The 17,465-nt window shown below is 40.5% G+C and overlaps 1 protein-coding gene across 1 annotated transcript in view; it reads left to right on the top strand.

Annotated features, from left to right (window-relative positions):
- abhd12 (abhydrolase domain containing 12, lysophospholipase) overlaps window positions 1-17,465 on the top strand; it is a 161,641-nt gene that overhangs the window by 61,768 nt on the left and 82,408 nt on the right. Inside the window, exon 6 of the mRNA XM_069931906.1 lies at window positions 13,703-13,748. Coding sequence (XP_069788007.1) covers window positions 13,703-13,748 — 46 coding nt within the window. The remainder of the gene's footprint in view (window positions 1-13,702; window positions 13,749-17,465) is intronic.

Here is a 17,465-nt window from a genome sequence, read left to right as displayed (position 1 = left end):
TCAATAGCTAAAGCGAAAAATGAGGGAGATAGTGGACATCCCTGCCTAGTTGACCTGCTTAATTTAAATTGGTTTGATATATATTCATGTACTGTCACCTTCACCAATGGTCCCTTATATAATGCTTTAATCCAATTAATATATTTCTCTGGTAGGTTGAACCTCTCTAATACTTTGAATAAATAATTCCTTTCTACCCTGACAAAGGCTTTTTCTGCATCTAGAGCAACCGCCACTGTTGGCGTCTTATTTCCTTGTACTGCATGGATTAAGTTAACGAACTTACAGATATTGTCCGTTGTTCGTCTTTTCTTAAATCCAATTTGATCTAGTTTTATTACTTTTGGTACACAGTCGTCCAATCTGTTTGCTAATAGTTTAGCTATTATCTTATAATCTGAGTTAAGTAGAGATATTGGTCTATACGTTGCTGGTGTTAGTGTGACTTGGTATTACTGTAATTATTGCTGTTTTACATGAATCTGGCATGTTTTGTGTTTCTTCTATCTGGTTCATTACTTCCAGGAGAGGAGGAATTAATAAGTCTTTAAATGTTTTATAGAATTCTATTGGGAGTCCGTCCTCTCCAGGCGTTTTATTGCTCAGTAGCTTTTTTAATATATCTTGTATTTCTTCTGTTTCAAATAGTTTTATCAATTTGTTTTGCTCCTCTTCTTCTAATTTTGGTAGTTCAATTTTAGCTAGAAACTCATCTATTATGTCTTCTTTCCCTTCGTTCTCAGTTCAGTATAATTGCTCATAGAATTCCTTGAAGTTTTCATTGATCTCTGTTGTGTTGTGTGTAATTTGTTTGTCCTTTTTCCTTGATGCCAATACTGTTTTTAGCTTGTTCTGTTTTAAGCTGCCAAGCTAATATTTTGTGCGTTTTTCTTCTAGCTCGTAATACTTCTGTTTTGTCTTCATTATGTTCTTCTCCACCTTGTACGTTTGTAGTGTTTCTTATTTTATTTTTTTGTCCGCCAAGTCTCTTTTTGTTGTATCTTCCCTTGTTGCTTGTTCTTTTTCTATACTTACTATTTCCCTTTCCAGCTGTTCTATTTCCCGATTGTAGTCCTTCTTCATCTTAGTTACATAACTTATTATCTGCCCTCTGATGAAGGCTTTCATTGCATCCCGTAATATAAATTTATCTTTCACTGATTCTGTATTCATTTCGAAATACATTTTAATTTGTCGCTCAATGAATTCTCTAAAATCCTGTCTTTTAAGTAGCATGGAGTTTAATCTCCATCTATACGTGTCTGCCTGTCCCGCATTGGACTTGTCAGCCACAAACGAGCCTGCAGCTGACGTGGACTTTTACCCCCTCCATAAATCTTCGTCCGCGAAGCCAAGCCAAAGAAAAGAAATACATTCTTGGTGGGATGTCCTCCAGTTTTATTGCTAATAACAGGGGTGAGTGATCAGATAGCAATCTAGGTTTATATTCCTTTTTCCAAACTCTCCCTTGGATATGGGCTGACAACAGGAACAAGTCAATCCTTGAGTATGTTTTATGTCTTTTCAAATAACATGAGTATTCCTTCTCCTTTGGGTGTTGTCTCCTCCATATATCCAAAAGTTGCATTTCCTGCATTGATTTAACCATAAATTTGGCTACTTTGTTCTTTCTGCTAGTCTTTTGTCCAGTTTTATCCATCTTTGAATCCAAATTAAGATTAAAGTCCCCTCCTATCAATATATTCCCCTGCGTATCTACAATCTTCAAAAAGATATCTTGCATAAACTTTTGATCCTCTTCATTAGGTGCATATACATTGAACAAATTCCAAAATTCTGAATATATCTGACACTTTATCATTACATACCTCCCTGCTGGATCTATTATTTCCTCCTCTATTTTGATTGGTACATTTTTATTGATTAATATAGCTACATGTCTGGTTTTTGAGTTATCTGATGCTGCCGATACGTGCCCTACCCAGTCTCTCCCTAATTTCTTGTGTTCCACTTCAGTTAGATGCGTTTCCTGGGCCATATTATTCCTTGATGCTACATTTGATCACATTCTACATCGGTGGCGAGAACATCCACAAACGGAATTCAGTTCTTTGACCCAGGTTTGAACCAAAACTTCCAATCTGGGGAACAAATGGATCTGACGAAATCTAAACTAAGCATTGGTGATCTGCTTTGCTGCTCTCCTCAGCAGACTTTCCAAAGCAAATTAATCTTAGACGCACCTTCTATTTTCACCATTTCCTGGTCTCTTTTTAAGCCATGGAAAGTTGCGATGCATCAAATAAGGGCACTGACTGGCATACACCTCATCAGGTGACGAATAGTTTTGCTTCAATAACAATCATTATGACGATTTTTAAGGAAAGATAAGGACTCGTTAAAGCCGTCCTCTTACAGACCCATTTCGCTATTAAATACAGATTATAGGATAATAGCTCAAGCCTTGGCAAGCAGATTGGCAAAGCATTTGCCAGAACTAATCATCATAGATCAAATGAGCTTTCTACAAAAAAGACAGGTGGCTGATAATGTGGACAAACTACTAAGTTTAATACATTTGGCGCAAGCCAGAAATGAGAGGGGTCTCGCCGTGGCTCTCGATGCAGAAAAGGCATTTGACAGATTGGAATGGGACTTTTTATTCAAAGTCCTAGATAAAATGGGGCTAGAGCCAACTTTCATTAATTGGATAAGGGCATTGTATCATGTGCCCAAGGCAAAAGCTGTGACAAATGGCAAGTTTCTTCAGTCTTCCCATTCACAAGGTCAAGCAGACAGGGATGCCCACTATCTCTAGCTCTTCATTCTGGCCACGGAATCATTGGCTGAGACCATTCGTCAGGATCCAGACATTAAGGGGTTCCGAGTGGCCCAGAAAGAACATAAAATTAACTTATTTGCTGATGCTGTACTGATATATTTGACAGACCCAATAAACTTGTTGCCCAAGCTGCACTCTACCCTGGAAGACTACGGGGAGGTTTTCGGGTATAAATTTAATTGGGATAAGAGTGAGATTATGCCACTTACAGGAGGGGATTATTGTCAATGTCAGAAAAATAATTACCTAATGTGGCCACAAAATGGGATCAGTTACCTGGGAGCCAAAATAGATAATAACCTAAACAATATGTACAAATAAAACTTGAGGACTAAACAGATGGATGTCCCTTTCCATAATGTTGCTGGGTAGGATCCACTGTGTGAAGATGAATGTGCTGCCAAGATTTCAGTATCTCTTTCAGACCTTGCTTGTGACATTGCACAGAGGTTTCTTTCAGACCCAGCTCTCACTGATAAAGAACGTTCTTATGGAACGGGAAGGTAGCTAGGGTCTCCATTGAGAAATTGACCTGGGACTATAGTCTGGGGAAATTATGGATGCCGGACTTTTTATATATAAAAAATATACTATTGGGAAGCCCAGTCAAGGTACATCTCCTCACTCTTTGGGGGAGGAGATTTGCCATCCTGGGTACAAGTTGGTCTGCACTTGGTAGATGAAAAGGTAACAGAGGGCTTTATTTATAAATGGGATGCCAAATTGCTATCTGGAAAGACCGACAAATGCATCCATTTGCATCTGGGGTGATTTTAATCCGTATTTAGCACCAATTTTGTTCCTATCTCCAAAATCCCTTCGACTCCAAACCAGCTAATACCTTTGATATTGGGTAACCAGATCTAGACACATGACGCAGGAATGGCGTCAGGTTCCTAGAGGACTGTTATAAGCAAGGGCAATTAATGTCATTTGAGCAGCTTAAGCAGAAATACGATTTGTCAAATGAGACATTCCATTGGTACCTTCAAATGAGATCTTTTCTGCAGGGCAAATTAGGTCTTATTATGGCCTTACCAAGGGCAGTGACATAGAGCCATGATCCTAAGGGGGATCACACAGAAATTTATTTTGGCAATGTATTTCCTGCTCCAAGCAGAAGGACACGGACGAGATCGTCACAAATTGAGACAGAGGTGGGAGTCGGATCTGGGAACAACAATTGATGAGCAGTGTTGGTCCGACCTGTGTCGGATCAGCATGACAGCAGTAATCAATGCAAGGTACAGGCTGGTGCAATATAATTTCTTGCACCAACTGTATCTGACATTGCAAAAGATTAGCAGGTCCCAGCCGGAACTGTCGGATCAGTGTTTCAGATGCTGCATTAAGACAAGAACTTTTGTGCACGTGACCTGGATATGTACCAAGGCGAGGCCCTTCTGGGCAGAGCTAGGCCAAGTCCAAGGGAAAATCATAGGTAAGGAATTCCCACTGGATCTTGAGTTATTCCTGTTGAGTAACATGATGGACGTAAGATTTACAATGAAGTTGTCCAAATTCAATTTGTAATGATTGCATTGGCGGTAGCCAGAAAGTGCATAGCGGTTACCTGGAAATCTGACATTGCGCAATAGAGCAAGGAGCTGCAAGCCTGTGTTCTCCTGGATAAAGTTACCTATAACCTGAGGTGAAAATACGGCACCTTCCAAAAAATTTGGCAACTGTACCTGAGCCACATAGGAGCATGGTTGTGAAAGAGATAACTTTGCCTCGAGGCCCAGTTTACCCTGATTCCTCCCCAATCTCTGGAGGTGGGGGGGGGGGGAAAGCAAGGGGTCTGCCCCAGTCCAACCAGGAAAACAAATGAAAATCATTTTCTCTTCTGTGTTGTTTATTCTTTTTCTTAAATCATTAAATTCCTGTGTTTGCCATTCTTTAAATGACTCCATGTATCCTTTAATAAGAGAAAGTACAACCTTTATCTTGCCTTTCTCTTCTTCTTCTATTTCACTGTACTCTTCCTCTTCCTCTTCTTCTTCCTCTGTGTTGGCCATCTGTTGTTTCTTTGTTGCCCTTTTCTTCTCTTCTTTCTTGTTTCCATTGTCTTCTGTGTTCTCTTCTTGCTGCAGGTGTTCTGCAGTTGTCGTTGCCGGCTGTGGAGATCGACTCCCCAGCTGGTCCCCCCTCCCGTCGGTGTGTTTTTTTTCATTCGCATGCGCGGTTGCGCACTTTTACTCGGCTCAGCGAGCCATTTTTGTAGTCCACTATCTACCGACCTGAGGGAGCGGGTTTCTCTCTCCACCGTGGGCCTCTTCGAACAGGTAAGGCCTTCACCTTCTTCCTCCGTTGTCTTCTCTTCCTCTCTTCTTACCGTTGCTTTCGATTTTTCTTTTTTTGTCGCCATCTTCTTTCCACCTTTATACTCACTTTTCTTTAACTTTTATTTCTGTGCCTTTGTGTTTTCCTTTGTTTTTCCCGACTTTTCTGGAGAGGGCTGGAGTTCACCGTCCGGCCACTACTCCATCACGTGACTCCTCTCCGGTTTAATGGTGAGGTTGACGTTTATTGTGGATAGTGTGGAAGGAAGAGTATTCCGAGGAAGTAAGATTAGAATGGGTTTTTGGGTTTGAAGTCATGACTTGCGCTTGACTTGGATTAAAGTGAGGGAGAGTTGCGCAAATTGTCAGCCTCACTCTCTCATCCTGGCCTATCTGGACCCAGTGGCAAGACATAGTTGAGATGGCTGGACACAGTCAGGTTGCAGTGGATGGCCAGCAGTGTTCTGTGTGTCTCACTGTGCCCTCATAGCGCTCCATGACGCTTTGCTGAGAATCGCCTTTCTGCCTGTTGAACCAGTGATGGTTTCTTCCGCACAGTCTGCAGAATCCAGGCTTCACACGCTAGGTAGACAAGCCCTGAGTGTTGAGTCCACGGCAGTTCTTGCAGCGTCCTCGAAGCCTCCCAACCAATTGTTGGACATCCTCACCCACCTTTGCAGCTGTTGGGAGATGTCCCCTCTTCTGCCTGCTCCGCTGTTGGGATGACCACCTATTGGTGTAATAATGACACCACCCCCTCACTTGTTTTTGCCCACTAGCTGAAGCGATTTCCAGGGTGTGGCACGAGGAGCCAACAAATGAGAAATTTAGGAGATGAGTGAAGTCCAGTGATGCCTACCATCCCCACCTTAATGAGGTGCAGCTATCAGCACCAAAGGTACTCCCTCTCCTCAGAGCTCCCTACACCCTAAGATTAGAATATGAGGGGAGTGGTGACATTGGGATGGTTAATGTCTTGGCAGCAATCGGAAATAAAAAGATTCAGAGAGGACAGCTGGCCAAGACGAGATTTCCTAGAGGAGGAAGAAAGTTTAAAGTGGGGATGGGAGTGGAGAATCATGGTCGTGGAAGTAGGCCTGGAGTTGGAGGCGGCGGGAAAACAGTTTGGCGTCGTGTTATGGGTGGAACTCATTAAGGTGTGGGTGGAGGGGAATGAAGGTAAGGTCTCTGCTGAGGACAGAGTGCTCCATTTCAGAGATGGGAATGTCGAAGGGGATAGTAAAGACCAAGCAGAGGTCAAATTGGGAATCAGTGCTGTAGAGAATGCTGGGGAGAGGTAGAGGGTGCTGAGAAGTCAAAGGGGGGAAGGGGGAGGGTATGGAAGGTCTAGGGTGGCTATTTCAAATTTACCAAAACGAATGACATGCAGGGTCAGCGTCAGAAACTCTCTCAGCAGGGGGGAAGTGAGGATTACCTGCCATGAGCCACCGTCACACTTCCCCCTCATCGCGCATGCTCACGAGAATAAACATGGCTGTGCATGCCCAAATTAAAAGGCAAGTGCCCTTGCTGCTGGACAGAGGACTCAAAAGCTGGGCTGTCTGGCTTAAAACTGGACGTCTGGCCACCCTAGGGAGGTCAGAGCGGGGAGGTGGAGGAGGTCGGGGGGGTGGGTTGGAACTAGAGAGAACAACTAAAAGTGTGAGAAACTTGCCATATCTTTGGTCACCTAACTTAATTGCATTCCAATGTGATTCATCTGAACCTTTGACAAAATAGATTTAACACGAACTTTGAATCTGTTTGGCTGTTTTTTGATGACTGTTCTGAACAGTGATCTAAACATTTATTATACAAATTTATTGGACACAGCTTCCAGATAATACCAATGTTTCAAAATGTTTTCTTTTTTTGTACAAGATCTAAACTATTTGATGTTATGACAAGACAAAAGATTGTCCTCTAAAACAAATATGGTATTGGAGTTGGTGCAGTACACAAAAATGCCAGTACAGCATTGTTGCACCCTTAGAAAGTGAAAGTCAGTTGATATTTTGGGACTGAGCCAGTCTTCAGGAGTGCTGAAAATCAAACCGACGCAGGCAAGAGATAATAGGCGAATACAGGTGGCAGGGTAGAAGAGAAAGAAGCTGAGATATGATAGCAGGGGGGGCTAAGAAGGATAATCTTAGATTGATTACCACATATTTTCTCGATTCAGAATCCAATTCAATTTGCTGATATGCTTGAGATAAATCCGATTTTTGTGAACTTCTTACCACGATTCTATGTTTGAAACAAGTATTCTGTTCTGAGAATTGGATATTGGGGTACTTGCAGAGCTTGATTAATGGTGACCTTATAGTCACAACAAATTTGAATTTCATTGGGTTTTCTGACAGTAACTATCGGGGTTGAATTGCAGTTTCTCAATCATTCCTTCATTTTCCCGTCTGTTGGGTTCAGCTTCAAATTCCCTTTTCCATTGCAAAAGGAAAGGTCCTTGGTTTGAAGAATTTGTGGTTGGCCTCTGGTTTAAAGTGCAGTCTGGCCTGGACTCCTTGGATTTTCCCCAGGTCTTTTCCAAATACTATCTGGTAATTTTGGAGCACTTGCTCCAGTTTTGATTTTTTTCTTGCTCAATCTGTACATGTTTTTATTGCTCCAAAGGCCTTCCAATCCAATTGGATTCATGACATCTAATCTCTTCCAAACAAAACAGATCCCTTTGTGTCCATGATGTAAAGGGGCAATCTTTTAGATGTCTGTCCCTTATATTTGACATCAACCTTGCATTTTCTCAGTACTTTGATTTTCTCTCTGGTGACTGTTTTCAACACTGTGTCAGATTGTCCCACCTTGAGATTGGGTAATACTCTTGTTTTTAAGCTCTTTTGACATTAAGAACACCTTGGTCCCAGTGTTCAGTTCCATCCGAACTGGTTTGTTAATGTTCACAGGAATCAAGATTTCTGAATTGCAGTTTGTCACATTATTAACGTGCCTTACTTCTATTGTATTGTCCTCTTCAGAGCCACTTGGGTTGTTGCTCTGACTTTTGTCAGAATTTTCCTCTTCCTCCTTAAGGTTCCTCACCTTGCGTGTTTTTCGTTCTGATTTTCCTTCTTGGGGTGATCCTCTTTTTGCTCATTTTCCCTTTGAGCATCTGGACTTGATGTGCCCCTTTGTATCATATATAACATTTGGCTTTTTTGAAGAATCAATTATCTGGGCTGTGATTACTTTTTCCCCAGCGGAAACATTTTTGGCATTCCATTTTCTTTATTTGATGCTCTTGCTGCTCTCTTTGTATAATACCCTGGTTGTGGTTGGCCGTTTTGAAACTCAAAGATACTTCATTTACAGTGTCAATGTCTAATCATCTTTTACTCAGAAATCATTGTTGAACGTTGCGGTTAGCCAAACTGATGACCAGCATGTCCTTTAACGCTTCATTTAAGATAATTCCAAACTCACAGGTTTTCAATAGCCTGTGCAAATCAGTCATATATTGGTTCACGGTTTCACCTGATTTCTGCTTTCTACTCCAAAACTGGTATCTTTCTGTCATTGCTATTGGTATTGGAGTCAGATTTCTTCACATTAGGGCACACAAAGCAATTAATGACATAGAATCTGGGCTTGCGGGTGCTGCTAGGGACTTCCCACCTCGCTTAGAAATGTTGCCTGTTTTCTTAAATTGCCCTCTATATCTCTTATTCCCCAGGCGGTACAGCCATAATTTTTAGTGTCAAAAGATTTCATCAATACCTATATGGTAGAAAGTTCACCTTAGTGACAGACAACAAGCCACTGAGTTTAATCTTGGGCCTGAAGAAAGATATTCCTGTGCTAGTGGCCACAAAAATTCAAAGATAGGCAATGCAGCTCTCAGGATATGATTAGGATTTAAAAGGTAGTCCAGGGAAGGAAAACTGCGATGTGGATGTTTTATCGCACCCACATACCAGAGACGGAACAAATAGAGGGATTGATCAACTGGACAGCAGAGGCCACAGCCGTTAATCAAGAGCAACCTCAGCATTTGCCAATTATTGCAAAAGCTGTCAGTAAAGAGGTATATTTGTATCAAAAATCCTGTACTTCATGCTAAATGGATGGCCCAAAGCTGAGAGGATTAGGCCCAAATTAAAACCTTATTACTTGCAACACAATGAGATATCAATTAAAGAGGGTTGTTTATTGTGGAGAACAAGAAAAAAATCATTCGGAAGAAATAGAAACCAACCATGTTAGCTGAACTTCACAACAATCAGTTCCTAGCATGCATCCATGTCTGGTGGCCATCAATGGACATGGATGTTGAACAAACCATGAGAGATGTCATATTTGTCAAAAAAATGCAAGCTAAAGCACTCCAAGTCGAAGCTAACCCCTGGAAATGGCCTTCACGCCCCTGGCATCGAATTCGCATTGATTTCATGGGTCTATTTATGGTGGTAGATGCACACTAAATGGCCAATGTTATCCAAAATGTGGACAACAGCAGAAAAAATAATTGAGAGACCAAGGAGTATTTTTGCAATGTACTGTTTGCCAATAGAACTGGTCTCTGACAATGGACCACAATTTATGTTTGATGCTTTCAACCAATTCCTTCAAAAAAATATAAGACACATCTTATCAGCACCCTATTATCCAAGAACCAATGGAGAAGCAGAACATTTTATACAGTCTTTTAAAAAAGCCATGAAGGCCCAGAGTCGTCAAACATAACATGGCATCACGGAATTGCAAATGTTCTGTTATTATGCAGAACAACCCTGCTCTTTACAACCAAATGCATGCTGGCAGAACTGATGGTTGGAAGCAACCTGAGAACCATGGTATGCCCAAGCATGGGGCTTCATTTTCAACAATCAGCACCTCTTAGTAAACCAATCAGAACTCTAGAAGTTGGACAACAAATATTGGTGAGAGTTTACCGAGAGAATAAAGAAACATAGATAAGAGGAGTGCTTCTGAATAAAATTGAGCCCATGTTCATATTGTGTATTGGTGGGAGAAATGATATGGAAACGACATATTGACTAATTGAGAGCAATAGATACTCCAGGGTCCGTTTCTGAGGTGCACGATCTCTTTGACCTAGCAGATCAAGAGTAGGTTTATGCCAATGAGGACACATTACCAGTTCCAGAGATACCCTCGCTGTTGAGTATGTGGAAGAGTGATAAGCCGCCACTGAACGTCCCAACAGTAACTACTCCATTTCTAGGGTTAGCAGATGAGGAAATGGTACTTTCTCCAGTGAGACTGAAAGTTTCCCCATAAAGACCAAAGGGTTCTCCTGAGAAATCACAAAGTCCTCTAAGTCTTCCATTGCCGAGAAGATCTAAACGTGACAACTATTACAGCTTAGGCACATTTATGGAAAATCTGTTCACAATTCATCTTGGAAATCCAGTTTGAAATCCAGGCTTTTAAACTGATGCCCAGAAGTAATTACGAAGAAGGTGGGAGAGACTGAGCAACCAGACTGCTGAAAACTCACACATCCTTGTTGAGTTTTTTGCTGAGGAATGTCCTTTCATTCTACTGCTTCCTTTACCCAGATATGGTCAGTCAAAATGACCTTTGGTCATGGAGGTTCAATAATTCCCCTGACAAGGAGAATTATTCGAATTATCCATTGCACACAGTCATTCCACCTCTGTCTTCATTGGAATCCCTGGTGGTCATATCTGTTGTCCCTTTAGCCCCTTTCACACTGGCACCTTGTCCAAGTAATTGATGGCTAATCTACCAGTTAAGGGTCCAGTGTGAAAGCTCCTTAATTGACACGCAAATGTCAAATCATGCTGACATCTGCGTGCTGATTAGCCCAGTGTGAAAAGGATGTGGACTAACCAGGGACAAAGTAGTGACACATTGATGTTTTTGCGTGAGTGCAGGAACATGAAGGAAACAAAAGATTAAAAAGGTATAAACTTTGCCAACCTATTTAAACCTTTATAAATTTATAAAAAACTGTGGGAAAGTGGTATAAAACACATAGCTGCACAATTTATAAAGATAAACTCATATGCAATGGATACAGGATGCTATTTCTTGCTTGAGTTTGGAGAAAATTAAATATAACATTAAAGAGATCAAGATTGAATTTGACATACGTTAATATCACAATTTGAATACATAGGTGGGGATGCTCTGGTGGGGGGTGGGGGGTGGGGGGGTCTCCTATCCAGGAGCTGGGACTCGATTCTTTACATATTATTTTCTGGTGACTGTGATTAGTGGGTTGGGTAGGATTAGAAGGGATGGGGAGATTGTTCTTTTTCCTGTTCCATGAGTGCTCTGTGCATATAGTCCTTTCTCTACCGCATGGAATTCTGGGAGGGCAGGTTTGCCATCGCTCTTTCCCATGGTCTTTATAACTTGTGCGCTATTGCTGCTAGGACTTCCTTTATCAATTGTGCGGCAATGTGTTTTATACCACTTTTCCATAGTCCTTTATAAATTTATAAAGGTTTATATAGATTGGCAAAGTTTATACCTTTTTAATCTTTTGTTTCCTTCACGTTCCTGCAGTCACGCAAAAATATCATCAACGTGTCACTACTTTGTCCCTGGATAGTCCATGTCCCTTTCATCTGGACTGATAACACTCGTTTGATGTTTTCTTCTTGCGATGTATTTTTGACTGCTATGTTTCAGAATAGTCTCATAAATTAGATTTTGCTCAATGGATCACCTAATGTGCTTAAGTTGCCTCTTATCCAAATTACTTTTGTTAATGAATAGGAATCTCATCTTCTGAGAAATAAAACACAATGCTTGACCTCACTTTGTAGCATAATCTTGTTTTCAAAATTAATTGCACCATTGCTAAAGAAGTGGGATGTGTTGTCAGTTTCATGCCACTGACTCATTAAAAACATTAGTCTTGCTTCACAAATGAAATTCCTCTGAAGCTCAATAGTGTGGGAGAGAGGTAGGATGGTGGGGTAGAAACAGCTGATTTATTTCAAAGTCAGGAGGATTGACTGTTTCTGACATTCAGTAACATGAAAAAATTAAATATTCAAACATTGCTTTTTTCAAAATTATTTATTTTATTTTTTAAAAACAGACTATCACTTAAATACAATCATTTAATAGTTAGAATCCAATAAATGGGGTGGCCCGGTTAGCACAGTGTTATTACAGCACCATGACCTGGGTTCAAATCTGCAACTTTTTGGAAAAGTTTATATGTTCCCCCTTGACTGCATGGGTTTCCTCAGGATGCTTTGGATTTAATCCACGTTACAAAGACTTAGAAGGTTGGTAGGTTATTTGGTCATATAGGTATATTTGTCTGTATGATGCTATTGTTGAAAAATTTAAAGTCATAAATGAGGTTCTTCTCTCAAAACTTGTGTTCGTTGGTGAATTGAATTGATTACAGTGCCACTCCAATTATCCAAAATAGGATTTTTTCAAAATTTTGGATAAATGAGGATATCCGAAACAAATCAGAAGTCCTCGTTTATCCAAAATCTTTCGGAACTGACCTTGCAGGTTGAAATTAGAATGACTGTTGTACTCGTTTCAGGTAACTCCCTCCCCTCTCTCGTTCCATTTCTTCTTTCCTTTCCCCATTAATTTTTCTCTCCAATTCTCCCTCTCAAACTGCGTGCCACTGTCTCCCAGTTGCAAGCGGTCGGAAGAATCCTTTGTCCTGGAGTCATCAAGGAGAGCAACCTCCCGGACGGGAAAGCTACCTCCCGGACGGGAAAGCAACCTCGGGCTCAGTGGCATTCCCTTCCCTCCTCTCCCCTCCCTCCCTCCTTTCTCGGCACCACGGAGCTCCCCGATGCTGACTCCAAACGCTCCCCTTGGCCTACACCGGACTTCCCAGTGTGCAGAGTCGGGACTTAGGGGTCGGGAGCTCCAGTGACTGGGGAGGAGAAGTCTGCCAACACACCAGTGAGTGTTCTACCGGCCTGGGAAGCCGCCCCAGAGATCAGCAGCAGCGATGCACATGTGTCAGGGTTTGGCTGCAGTTGGGAGGTCTCAATGATCGAAATAAAAAGACCAGTTCTCCAAAAAAAAACATTTATCCGACACAGGTCTGGTCCCAATCATTTTGGTTAATTGGAGTTTGTGAGGTTTACCAAAATACATTAAGAAGTTTTTTTTTACATTCTCAAGTGGTAATCCAACTTGGATGGCAGATAATGAAGTATTAACAATTACAGGTGTAGCGTATCAGTCGTCAAATGGTGCAGGATATGGAGACTACTAAAACCGAACACAGGTATTAAAGTTATAAAGAGTGTACAGTATTAAAGACTGTACAGTATTAAAGTTGATCTTTTGCCAGTATGAGATCCATTCAAGAGTGTGATAACATTAAGAAAGAAACGGTCATTAAATCTGTTGGTGTTCTCAAACATCTGTTTTCTGTCTGAAAGAAGGGAGAGTATAACTGGGGTCGGATGAGTACTTCAATATTTTAGCAACTCTCCCAAGGCAGCAGGAGGTTTAGATGGAGGGGTTTATATGCAATGATAATGTTGAGCAGGAATTCATTCCCTTGTTGTCTTTTGTCCAGACTACAGTTCATCAGTTATTCTGTGAAGATCCAAATAGTGAATTTAGTTTTCCTTTCATCTCCATATTCTTGATTTTGCTTTTTCTTCACTTATAGGTCCTCAGCTCACAAGGATATCATGTAGTTGCATTGGACTACAGGGGTAAGTAGGTTTGTAACCTTTGTTATCTATACCGAGAAAAGTTTCGCAAAGTATATTTTCTTGCTCGTGTGGATGATTTTTAAAGTGAAGAGCTGACATTTTACTCAGTAAGATCAAAACAATTTGACTTGAAAGCAAATTGACAGGATTACGTGATCAGATAGAATCTGCTATACAACCAGAATATGCTTGAATTATTTTGGTCTGTATAACCATATAACAGTTTATGGCATGGAAACAGGCCATCTCGGCCCTTCAAGTCCATGCCAGTTCACTCAAACAACTCCGCTACCAACCCCCTTCTATCCATGGATATATCCAGCCTCCTCTTAAATGAAAGAATTGACTCTGCCTCAACTATTTCCTCCGGAAGATTATTCCATTCAGTCACCACTCTCTGAATTTTGCCCCCTTACCCTCAATTTGTGTCCTCTTGTTTCAACCTCCCCTGCTCTCAGGGGGAAGAGACTACTAGTTTCATCAGCAAGTCTTCTGATTTTTGATAGACCAGTATTTGGTTGTGAACTTGGTCATAGTTTTATTTAAAATCTGCACTCTTTAGAGTTGTGTTCTCAAGCTAGAATGATATAAAATGCAAGTTAGGTTGCAACTTGGAGTATTGTGTACAATTCCAGTAACCACATTATGCAAGAAAGGATAAGTGACATTAGAGAGACTGGAGTACTGGGATTTTTCCCAGTCTAGGGAATTGCAGCTACAGTTTTCTTTACAGCAAGGGAGAATGAAGGAAATCTAATTGAGCTAAATAAAATTAGTGTCTTGACTAGATGAACTGTAGGAATCCATTTCCTGTGGTAGAGAGGTTGATAACTAGGGACTGAGATTTAAGTTGATAGAAAGATTAAAGGAATGTTAAAGAACATTTAATGTATAGTTAAGGTAGAAATGCTTTTCACATTTAGTCATTTGAATATCTGCAATTACAGTGTTGCAGTGACCTAAAAAGTAACAGAAGCCCAAATAATCCCAATACAGGTACATAATCCTTTATCCGGACATCTAAAATCCAGAAAGCTCCAAAAACTGGCATTTTTTTCCTGGTGCTGTTACAGCAGAGGGAGAGGGAGAGAGAGAGCAGGGCAACTCGGGTGGGCAGGGTTTAGGAGAGAGAGAGAGAGAGACGGAGACGGCAGGGCGACGCGGATGGGGGGGGGGGAGAGAGAGACGGTAGAGTGACTCGGGCAGTGGGAGAGAGATGGCAGCATGACTCGGGTGGGCGAGGGGGAGAGAGACACCAACACGACCGGAAGGGGGTGGATACGGCAGCACAATTCGGATGGGCTTAAATCTGGGGTAGCTGGCTTTTGTTCTGAAATCCAGAAAAATCCGAAATTTGGAATGCACTGTCCCCCAAGGGTTCTGGATAAAGGAATGTGTACCTGTAATGACCAGCATGAGTAAATTTTTGTTCTTATTGAAACTTGCAAATTAACTTGGCCATAAAGTTGTATTTAAAAAAAACTCAACCTCTTGTTTACATTATTCATAGGTTTGTCTCACTTGATCACTGTAGTCTTTCTACCTCCTGTACTCTTGTAGGAATTCATTCTGTACCTTCAGTTTTCTGGAGTGGAACTAGAACTCCCTTGTTAATCCTCTTCATCTCCCTAATGCTGTGTGTTGCTTTAATGTGTCTTGTTCATAACCAAGCTTTTCATCGGCCCTTCTCCTATTTCTTTGATTTTTGTCTTTTTTACTATTACAGGATGTTTATGATAAATATGTGGTGCATAAAGGAAGATGAAAGAAATCTGGCTTGTATGACAAATAATACTTCCAAAAGTCCGGAGCCTAAATCCTCCTAGTTTATAATCCCACATTAATTTTTCCAGCAATATTCTCGGCTCCATAGGAATTGTTAAACACAATTATTTAATAATTTAAAGAAATTTTTCGGTAAAGGAATGGGCAGTGATTGATAAAGATATTGTAATTGTGGCATCACTTTCATTTTGACACAATTAACCCTTCCCATATAAGTAATCGGCACGTCTTTCTATTTCTGCAAATCCTTCTCTATCTTCCCTAAGAGGAGAGTATAATTTAATTTGTACAAATTCTGTAGGTTATTGTCAGTCATTATTCCTAAGTATTTAATTCCATCCACTTTCTATTTAAGTGAACTTCCTTTTTGATACCTTTCATGATCAAAGTTTGTCAATGGCATTGTTTCACTTATATCCATATTAATTTTATAACCTGAAACTCTTCCATATTTTTCTAGTGTTTGTGATTTCTCCAGAGACTCAGCTGGGTCGGATAAATATAGTGGCGCATCATCAGCAAATAGGGAGATTTTGCATTTTTCTTGCCCAACTTTGATGCCTTTAATATCCGGATTGCTCCTTATCTCTGCCAGTGGTTCAATTGCAAGGATAAAAAGCACTGTGAACAGGGGGACCCCCTATCTACTTTATCTACTCAAGGAAAGCTGCTGACATTTGACTATTAGTTATAATTTTGGCTTGCGGTTTATTATAGGGAGTTTTTATCCAATTTATAAATATTCTATCCATTCCAAATTTTGCCAACGTTTTAAATTAAAAAAAAAGCCATTCTAAGCAGTCGAATGCCTTTTCCACATCAAAGGAGACTGGAATTCAGTTTTGTTTTAGCCATATGTATTACTATTAAATAGTCTACTCAGACTATTTGAAGAGTGTCTTCCTTTAACAAATCCCACCTGGTCTGTATGTATCAATTTAGGTCAATTAACTAACAATTTCACCAGTATCTTATAATCAGCATTCAAAAGCGAGATAGATCTATACGATGAAGTTTTTTAATGGGTCCTTGTTTTTTTTTTTTGCCAACTCTGTAATAAGAGCTGTTGATAAAGAGTCTGAGAGAATCTGAGTCTCCACTGCCCGGTCTAGCACATCCATTATAAGAGGCATCAAATTGTCTATAGAACTCGGTGGGAACCCATTCTTCCCTGGAGACTTATTAGCCTGGAGAGTGTTCAGGGCCTTCTGAATTTCTTCTCTTGTAAGAGAGGCTTCTAACTCCATCTGTTCTCTCACCTCTAATTTTGGAAGCTCAACGTTTGCTAGAAACTCGTCCATCTCATTATCATCTCCTAATAATTCTGATTTTATATAGCTTTGTGCAATATTGTCTAAAATATCGGCTTCCGTTTTAATTGCATTTATCATCCTGATGATACCTATGACTTCACTTTCCAGGACAAAGCCTTATGTGCTCAATCTCCTAATTCATAATTTTTTTTTCCATTTTATACATTTGTAATGTGTTATCTCAATTTTTTCTCTAAAAGTCTATATATTTTTCTAGTAAACCTGTCCTCTGATATTCTTTCTCCAGTTCTGTTATCTCTTTCTCCAAACCATCCAATTGTACAGGAAATAATTTGCCCTCTCAGATAAGCTTTAAGGATAGCCCATATCATAAAATAGTTCTGTCCGTCTTCCAATAAACTCACAGAAGTCTGTCCTTTTCAACAACGTGGCATTAAGACGCCATCTGTACACATTTTCTTGTTTTACCACTATCGCAATAGTTAAGGTTAATGGTGAGTGATCTGACAGTAGCCTCACCAAATATTCCATTTTTACCACTCTATTTTTTGACTGTGCAGAGATTAAAAATAAATTAATCCTTGTATGTGGGTCATAGACCCTTTAGTGGAACAAGAAGTCTCTTTCTGTGGGATTGAGCTTCCTCCAAATATCAGAT

Source organism: Narcine bancroftii, chromosome 4 (assembly GCF_036971445.1).
Source record: "Narcine bancroftii isolate sNarBan1 chromosome 4, sNarBan1.hap1, whole genome shotgun sequence".
Classification (NCBI taxonomy): Eukaryota; Metazoa; Chordata; class Chondrichthyes; order Torpediniformes; family Narcinidae; genus Narcine; species Narcine bancroftii.
Note: the sequence above shows the minus strand (reverse complement) of the source record. Positions and strands in the feature narration are given on the sequence as shown.